At 33.0% G+C, this 10,058-nt stretch overlaps 1 protein-coding gene across 1 annotated transcript; it reads right to left on the bottom strand.

The window, feature by feature from the left end:
* Nucleotides 1–5,696: 5,696 nt before the first annotated feature.
* On the bottom strand, nt 5,697–8,627 carry LOC123709045. Its single transcript, XM_045660133.1, has 4 exons — nt 8,470–8,627; nt 7,106–7,565; nt 6,411–6,475; nt 5,697–5,854 (listed from the first exon to the last, which is right to left on the bottom strand). Exons 1-4 carry the CDS (start codon nt 8,495–8,497, stop codon nt 5,838–5,840), a joined length of 570 nt encoding a protein of 189 aa, XP_045516089.1. The 5' UTR covers nt 8,498–8,627; the 3' UTR covers nt 5,697–5,837.
* Nucleotides 8,628–10,058: the final 1,431 nt, after the last annotated feature.

The raw sequence follows: 10,058 nt of genomic DNA, 5'->3' as shown, positions 1-10,058 counted from the left end.
ATCCGTGAATAGTTGGGATGATGATCTATTTGAGTTTCAGAATGTGAGCTAAAGATATGTTTGTTAACTTAGGAAACAGTCCAAGTTACATTGAAAATGGCAGATATTAAGATATCCACAAAATTCTGAAGGGTACCTCATGTACTTGCACATTACTTTTTTGGCCAGGAACATGTATTACATTTTGTCGGAAATCGGAGTAATAACTGTAATTATAAAAACAAAAATTAATCGTAACTTTCACCCAAGCCGATTTTGTGAAATTGTAAATTTTTGGGTTTTATATGTCCAATCTTAAAATGCCAGCCTTTCTGTTAATTAAATACATAACAAGACCCTTCTCATAAAAATATTTGTTATAGCGTACCTTTCACGGTTTCCACCTCATATGATACAAAATAAACAAAAGGTTTAATTAAAATTGTGAAACCCTAAATGGGCCACTGAGGTTCTAAAATGGCAAGTTATATAATGAATTAGCCAATATCATATTAATACTTTAAAGTTAGTAGAACCGCGTATTTGTTTTGTGTACAAAATGAATGTGGTTGAACTTCTAGTACACGAAAAAGTTTTAAGGCTAATCACGAAAATATTTCCCTTTTTTTTAATGGTAAATTATCGAATATAAATGGTGCTTAAACCGTTATTAAAACCCATTGGTAAATTTCTCACGGGTACTGCAATGTACTCCGCATTTTACATACACGGTTTCATAAGCAAAACCTACAACCAGGACGCTACAAGCCTTTAGCCTCAGATTTCTGTATCTCTTTCGTAATCACTGCTCTGTTAATAGGCACGTAGTTCATCACCCCTCAAAGTCCGTTGTTGCTAGCCGTGATTAGAAAGCACGATCTCTCCTTGTGTATAACATTGTTTTGACTTTGGTGTGTGTGTGTGTGAATGAATGAAGTATCATGGAGTTTAACAAAAATCATGTTCTCCAATAACTTACCAGTACGTCCCAATCTTCGTATTCTCACAGGTCGTTTTATTGCTTTTATTATATTATTCCATGCATTGCTTATAGAATTCTGTAAAACAAGTAAATTTAAATATATGAATAATATTTTCAATTATCTTCAAATGAACGTGTATAATGTACGTAAATTAAAATTTACATAAACTTATTTCTCCCTTTCTATGACACAAGAATTTAATATCGAACTTACTTTAGTCATATGATGATTATAAAGTCTTATTTTGAACGTGATAATGATATTTTATATAATTAAAACAGGTAACAGTTAAACTAACGTACTACTAACCACAAGTTAGATTAATGTTATAAGTACCTACTAACTTACCCCTACATCTGACGGAAAATTTGCGAGGAACTCTTGAATATCACACATCACTGTATCCGCAATTAATAACATTAATAAAAGTCTACACGTTGTAACACAATGAGAGCCCATTTCACAATCATACCATGAGTAATAACATTGTAGGTACATTATTATTTTAAATATTTATATTTCAAAAGTATATTTTGCGAATTGGTTTTGTTTTAGAAAGGCCCTTTTGTATAGAGTAATTTATTATACGTATTACGACTTCCGACGTTCCACAACTGAGCCTTTTTAAGGCAGTTTTGCTACTACCACTATGTGAAACCAGGTGCCCAAAGAAGTATTTCCAAACCAAGGGTTTGTCTTGAAGGGTTCGTCAAGAAAAGGGCGTACCCATTCTTAAAAGGCCGGCCATACACTCGCGACCGCTGAGACATTAAGAGTCTTAAGTGCTGCCCACGGAGACTGATGTTAACATCAGATGAGCCTCCTGCCCGTAATATAAAAAAAATATATACATAGGTTGCAGAGCCAGGATTTGAAAGAACGACAGTGTTATGGGTCTCAATATTATGCATTAGGTAAAACTGCTCTCATCTCTAAGAGCTTCATACGAATTTAGGTCGAATTTATTTCTATATAGCCTTTTTCATTTAAAAAAAAACAATAGTTTGTAGTCAAAGTTCTTGTGCATACATATATATACATGAATAGTTTCGTGTTCCGTATATCCAATTTTAAATACTACGTCTTTCACAAACATTTATAGTCTCTAAAACAATTATAGTTCCATACACATAATGGCGACCCTGTGGGGAAGGCACAGTTGGGAAACGATACAGCGGAAGAACTCTCATGAGATGGGCGGACGACATCATCAAAACGGTGGGGTCGAGGTGGATTCAGTTTGCCCATGACTGAAATACCTGCACATGCTTGGCAGAGGCCTTGCAAATACCTCGTTCTTGCAAACTAATTAGAAATAAGATATTATATAGCACAGATTTTTTAAATTAGTTTCATATAAAATTATAGTAGGATTAAGTTGACTTTACTTTGATTTTATAAGTAATTAAAGGCATTTTTACGTATCTTTTTTGTTATACTCATAAGTATTTTAACAGAACTCCAGCTATTTAACGGAGTTAGCATTAACAATTATGTTAATATTATTATTGCCATACGAGAAATATATCCTGATTGCTTTACAGAAGCACTTAATGCCAGACATTAGTGTGACATGATAAATATCTAGCCCGCTGTATTCGCGACATTGTTACTGACATAGAGCCACAAAACATAGAAATATCGTATATTTAAGAAAATAAATTATTATTACATTCATTGATATATTTAGAAAATCATTTATGTAAATTATACCGAATTTTCAACGTTCCAGGCAAAGAGAGAAAGACATCAACAAATTTTGTTGATTACAGTTATTATGTTAAAATTTTCGATATTACTTTATGGAGTACATTTGTAAGTTCTTAATCGCCTTTTAAGGTCCATTTTAAGCAGCTTACACTTACGAATGCAGTATTGCGTACTCACTCCCAGAGTTCGAGCAACAGAATAAGTTTTGTGCTGTAGGAAAAAGCAAAACGAGATTTTAATAAATTATTATTATTAAAATCCTGTTATGATTCATTCAAATCTTTATAACGCCATTTTCAAAAATGGAATGTTATCACGTCATGATGATTGTAGAACAATCGTAAAAACCGGTAGGGGTCTTCCCTGAGTATATTTATATTTAAGTTAGGGTATACTCCTGCCTCAAAGGCCACCAGGCATCCATGGGCTGCGATGACTGCCTTTTTTTGGGCATCCAGTAGGCTTGTTTTCTCCCTATTATGTAAAAAACCCATGCAATACAATTTATGTCTCATTTTTCATATTTATTTAATTTATGTTTCTTTAATAGATAAAAAGCAACTTATAGCTCGTAAATCAGAAGTAACCTGTGTAATATTTACAATATTCTAAACCTACCTAATAAAATAATAATCAAAATATATAATTATTTGTAAATTTTTAAGTTCCATTAATTATTTTCTATCTATAACTTTATTACTCTGTACCGCTAGTTCTGAACATGCCAGCCTGACTAATGGCCTGTATAGGTAATATGTATGTTATTGTAAGTACTTAACGGCACAGGATCGGTAGATGACGTGTTTTTTAATTATAACATATTGGTCTGTTAAGACTTAATCAAAATCAAAAAACTAAAGGAAAATCGATTGAATCGTTTGATCGTTAATCGTTCGAATAACATAGTTCGTTTATTAGAATGTAATTTTATAGAAATATGTTTATAATGTTTCAACCACTACTCATGGTTGAGGTAATTCAGTTGTTTTTTCAGTATTTAAAGTATTGAGTTTATAGCTGGTTTGGTATGTAGCTAATATTTTCTAGAGAAAAATCGATTATAGAAATTTTAATTTCATTATTATATTTTATGTCATTGTATCTTCAACATCCGTGAAATTGACTAAAATATTTACCCTACAGCACTCTCCATCAAGAAGGATATGAGATTTAACACCTTACCTTTGCAATCATAAAAGTAAAAGTCACAATATAGCATAAGTCATAGATGACTGGCTAAAAGGATTGAGTTTCTGCTACATTACATTGCTGAAAAAACACAAAGTTTCCCTTCGCGAATAAAAGCTTTTTCGCTCAAGAGTATCCTTCAAAAGTGAGAGTCACCTCCCCACTAGTTAGGGGAAACTTGAAGTAAAGCGGAATACATACTGAGAACAAAGTAGCCGCTGAGTTATTTTATTGTGTAATGTATTGTGGAGAAACTACAAAGGCGGGACTAGTAACAATTTATTTTCCTTATAACAACTAGCATGCACTGGGAGCAATTTTTTTCCCGAATCTAATGTTACCTATTAAGTAATGCCACGTACCTCTGCCGGAAATGGGCCTTATCCCATGACTAGCACAATGCCCCTAAAAGCTCGTAGCGGCGGCCTTTATAACTTCAGCCTCTTACGAAACGGTTCTTCCCAACTCACGCGCCACGGCGGACAATATTGCCATTGTACAAAAGGTTCTCTTTTACTTTTTATACATGGATAACCCATTATACCCTGTTTTACTTTGCTTCACATTCCATTATATTATTGGAAATACCCCACAAAGTCAATATTTCTAAATAAAAGTATACATCATATTATCATATATTGCTCTTTAAAGTCAGCTCATGTCTGAGCGTCATGGTTTACTACTACTATTTATTTCCACTGGTTTCGGTCCAGCGTGTCTCTTATGACAGTGTACAGTTTTGAGGACGATGAGATGACTTGATCGGTCCATCTGGTTGGTGAACGTTATGACGTTTGTGAGGCCCTTGCAAGCAATTCTTTAATTAAATAAAGTTTTCTTCATTGGTTATATATGGTAAGATCAGTTGCAATTGCTAACTTTAATATAGGTTCTGTAATATTATGTAAAAAACATTTTATTATCACGTTCATTATAAGACGAACCAATAACCTGACTAAAGAAGTTGGAGCTTACATCCAAAAATGGAGTGGTTAAATTAAATAAATAATTTTGCTCCCAGTGCACCTCAATCCATGACTCAGCACTGCAACAACTTCAAAGAGTGTTGGTGACTTTTGAACTCACAAACGTCACCGCCCTGAGTGCTTGTACGCCATGTACTCAGTCTATACGGATTCTTGATTAAAAATACATCCTTGGCACTGTTACAATACATATTCAATACATAGGATGATGTCAGTATTTTTGGAATCGTAGCTCTTGTTATGTTAGACAATTTATGCATACATAATACGCGTGCTTTTAAATGGACTACCCACTCTATAGCCAACGTTAAACAACATAAAAATGAAATTGAAAAATGATTTTTATATGCATTTGTCGCGACTCTAAACAAGACTGCTATGGTTATATTTATACCAAACACAGCGGTTTAAATTTATAATTCTTTTAAATTTATAAGTCTTATGTAAATTTATAATTTTATTATATTATTCTATAAAATAAATAAATTAAAAAAATAATAATTATTACGGACGCATTCTTTAAAGTAACTTTTAACGACTGTAACTGTAACAGCGGTGTGTCAGAAGTTAAAATTTTAGCGTGATTGTCTATTTATGCAAAATAATATCTTACTTAGTGAACATAATACAAATCAATAGAAGCGTGAAAAATAATTAAAACTGATTTAGTTAAAACAAGCCTAATTGTATTTTTAAAAGTAACATTTTTATTTGAGCTTTGCTAAGTGCCATTGGCAGCAGAAGAAGATCACCGACGATTCCGTTTTCTAGATCTAGATCTAGACTAGATTGACGTGCTTACGAAGTAAGTAGAGTTGTTTTACTATGTGTATGTTTATAAAGGCGTCCATAGCAATGTAATCTAGATTTATAGGTTTATTGGCTTAAGAAAAATTACATCATTCTATTTATCTTCATTTTATAATTATTTTATACTATTTTTCAAGTTGCGATCATCAATAGTCGTTATCGTAAGGCCATCTGCTGCTCATCATGCTGTTCTGTCATCTGTAATTAATATATTATTAATTTATATATAAATCGTTTTCTACGAGAAAATTTATTTTATTACATATATTTAAACATCTGCTTACCATAAATCATCAACTTAAATTTAATTGCTATTATATTGTCATATAAGCTTTATAATTTATTAATTCATCGTCCAGGTCTGTTATCTTAAACATAATTTGTTTATCGAGCTATATACTATACTTACATTACATTGTTTTATTATACACATAGCCAAAATCGAGATTTTTTTTCTAAAATTCAAACCAATTAAAATCAGCGATTCCTTACGCTACAATACTCGGTCGGTGGTTTATGTAACTGTTACGTGCAGGTAATTAGCCTTCAATGCGTAACGTCCGCGAAATTGATTTGTATCTAAGGCATGTCGGTTTCCTCACAATAATTTTCGTCCACCGTACGAGCGAGTGTTCAATTTACACAAAGGAACAGTCCATAGGCCAACAACAAGACGTTAAAATCAAAAATGAGTTTATAATAACGTTAAAGGTCCTTGTAGAACTAAACATAATGAAGAGTATATAAACTATACCATAATATTGAGTTCGTAGCGGTGAGCGTAGTAGCTTTCCGAGTGCGGTTACGTCCTGTGGTTGCCTTTAATATCGGAGCAAATAACGTTTTTAATTAAACAGATATAAAATACATTTATGTTGGGTTAAATCTATGACAACTTTATATGATTATTGCACAATTTTGTTTTGTTTACAAATTAATTAAAATGTGAATAGTTTGGTACTGTTTTTGGCATATACTTGCTCATACTCTCACATTTAATTTCTATTATTTTGACAATATTTTGATAATTCAAGCTTATGTTACAGACATACATAATTTGACATTCTTAATACTATTCAATTGTCTCACTGAGCTGATGTTATAAAATAATAATTCCTGGTTTGTTTTTTCTAATTAAGTCACACAATAATTACATTTGATTTTATTCGTAAAATTAAAAAAAACGAAGACCTAACTTTACATTTACTGGCATTTCCCAAATCAAAGGCGTAGAGCGGGCGAAAATAACTGTCAAGAAACTCAGCCAACTTTAATCGGTTTAAAGTTATAGTGTTGAAGGAAATTATGAGGAACTGAAATAATAAAGTAGCAAGCTCTTAGCATCAGCGGGAAAAATAGAAGCATTTAATTTATGGAGAGAACAAAACAGAGTTCTAATGAAGTTAATAATATTATGATACTATATATAACTAAGGCTAAAATACTTACTCATCTACTGATACAATAACTAGAGGTGAACTTCGGGTGAGATCTTCAAAGCTAGTATTATCATAACTTCTATCTTCATCAGTCCTCGTTAGGTACTGGATCAATTTACTAAGGTCTTCTGATTTAGCTTCGTTATCATCAAACCTAACAATATCATCTCGACTCAAGCGGTCACTATCGATTTTTTTAAATTCATTTCGATCCTTTGAATAAACTTTATTGGATTTTTTTTGTAGGTGATTGATAGGTTCTTTAGCGGACAGTATCTGTATTAATTTATTAAGGCTTTTTAAATTAATTTTTTTATGAATTTTGGAAAAAAAATCCATGAAATCATCGTTTCTTGTACCATCTGGATCATAGAAATGGGTATTGACATCACGGTTTTCATTTGATTTTCTTATTTCGTATACTTGAATCCTCGGTTGAGGATAGGCTTCAGTTTCTATTGATACTGAGGCTAAAAAAAATATGATGGAAAATATGATAAGTCTCTCTACACATTATCAATCTGTCCACTTCTGTAACTGACTAAAGAAATACTTTTTATTCCAATAAACGTTTATTATTAAGTTAAATAGTATAAATCAATGGCGCTACAAAAATTTTAGGACCCGGCCTCAGATTTCTGTACCTGTTTCATGATTATTTCTAAATTGATTTGGCAAGTAGGTGAGCCTTCTATGCCTGACGCATGCCGTCGACTTTTTGGGTCTAAGGCAATCCGGTTTCCTCACGTTGTTTTCCATCACCGTTCGAGCGAATGTTAAAGGCGCACATAGAAAGAAAGTTCATTGGGGCAGAGCGGGAGATCGAACCTACGACCTCAGGGATGAGAATCGCACGCTGAAGCCACTGGGCCAACACTGCTCTATTTATTTACTTACCCACACAAATAATTTATTATTTCTTTTTGTGTCTTGGCCACACACAAAAATAAATAATACATTGTATGGACAAACTACAAGTTATGTGTGGCCTCGTTAATAGGTAATAGGACAAAAGATCCTTATGATAATCCTATTAAAATGCCCTTCCTCTACTTGGATGTCCAAGACTTGGAGCGAGGTAAAACACGAGGCTTAAGACCGAACGCGATGGAAACTCACTGTGGACGCCCTCTGCCCTATCTAGGTGTTATAGGACATTAAGTCAGTAAGTCAAGTACTTGGATGTCCAAAAAGGGCCTCAATACAAATGGTCATTAAACAGATACAAAAATCTGTTTTATTTGTGTTATCTAATAGGTAAGTAGGTGCCTTCTGAGCTTAACGTACACCGTCGACTTTCGGGTCAAAGTCTGGTAAGTCGTGGCTACCTAATAATTAAATATTTATTTTAAAAATAAAATTTGTAAAACTTACATAATAGTAACACAATTAATCGTTTCATACCGGCCTCGTCCGTTCAAAGGCTGATATTAAAAAGGTAGATCGAATTTAATTTTCTTTATGGTTTTTTTACGACTAGAACTCGCGTTTATCACTTTTCGCTTCGCTTAGCCATAAATTTGATATTCTTTATTTTATGAACTTTATGTAGAAATCTGTAATTGCTAAGGTTTTGGTATTGCTATACGTTTATTAAGTATAGTGAGGTTATAATTGGATTACAAATATTATTTACAAGTATGTATGGTCTAATGTAAATAGGTGGGTTATTTTTATTATTACTCATATGAGAGTGCAGACACAGGTTCACCGATATTCTATCAGATCTCTTCTACGTCACAAACACATATCTTTGTAATAATAGCATTGGGAGAGGTCTGGAAGGTTGAAATTGTGTTAGGTGTAACTATTTTATTACGAATCTATTAGCAGACAGAAAGAAGCATACGTTTCTATGCAATATTTTGAAATATATAATCCTCCTTTAGAATTCTCAAGACGGTAAAATATGGTTTACACGAGAAATCCCTTAGTTTAAAGCTAGTATAAATTTCAATATTCTGCTCTTTTCCATTGGGGGATTCTACCTGCTTTCCTTTCATATGCATAACACCTTAATGTTATGAGGTATAATACATTTTTTGAGAGCCTCTTAATGGCTCCAGGTTACAAGTATATGAATATAACAAAAGAATAAGTATTGCAATTTAACTAGGAAATAGTAGTTTGATTAGTTTAGTAGAAACAAAGAAAAATAGATAAAAATAACAGTACAATTCAAAGAACAAATACGAAATTTCTCGGCCCATCTGATAACTTTACCGAAGCGATCAAAGCGACCAAATTATTATTTCAAAGAAGTATTTATTGATGGCTTATAAAGTTAACAATTTAAATATAAAATATAATTTTATTTGATTAAAAGATATTAATTAATTCAATTTCAATTATCGCTTGTTTTTATTATTACTATTATATATTATTATTACGACCTAATGTAGAAAGTAGCCAATACTTTTACTGTTTTTCGAAGTAATCTCCATCCCTCTCTACACATCGGCGCATTCGATAGAACCACTGACAAAAGCAGGGGGCCCATTCTTCCTTAGGGGCCTCTTCTATGGCATTTTCGTACGCTTTCACTGCATCTTCAGGGCTCGTAAAGCGAATACCTCGAATTTTATCATTAGCTCTTGGGTATTAATGAAAGTCGCAGGGTGCCAAGTCAGGATTGTATGGTGGGTGACTCATTATCTCGACACTTGCCACTGTCAAATATTCACCAGTCCATGCGAAGGTGTTTCTGGTCGTCGGTTAAAGTATGGGAAATCCAGCTGGTACAAGCTTCCTGACGCCTAAATGTTCGTGTAATATTTTTTAACTCGACTCATACCAATGCTTAGGCTTGCCGGTATCTACTGATAGGGCACTGTCTTATCTTCCTCTATCATGCGTCGCACAGCACTGATGTTATCTTCAGTAGTCGCTGTTAAAGGACGTCCCTCACGCGGATCTTCATTGAGATTGCTTCGTCCACACTTAAACTCGTTAAACCATTTGTA

This window comes from Pieris brassicae, chromosome 4 (genome assembly GCF_905147105.1).
Source record: "Pieris brassicae chromosome 4, ilPieBrab1.1, whole genome shotgun sequence".
NCBI lineage: Eukaryota > Metazoa > Arthropoda > Insecta > Lepidoptera > Pieridae > Pieris > Pieris brassicae.
Note: the sequence above shows the minus strand (reverse complement) of the source record. Positions and strands in the feature narration are given on the sequence as shown.

Coding starts and splice junctions, on each gene's coding strand:
- LOC123709045 (XM_045660133.1), bottom strand. CDS start 8,497: ATGAAACGATTAATTGTGTTACTATTAT. Junction 7,566..8,469: donor ATTAATTGTGTTACTATTAT/GTAAGTTTTACA, acceptor TATTTTTTTTAG/CCTCAGTATCAATAGAAACT. Junction 6,476..7,105: donor GTTATTGTATCAGTAGATGA/GTAAGTATTTTA, acceptor CCGATATTAAAG/GCAACCACAGGACGTAACCG.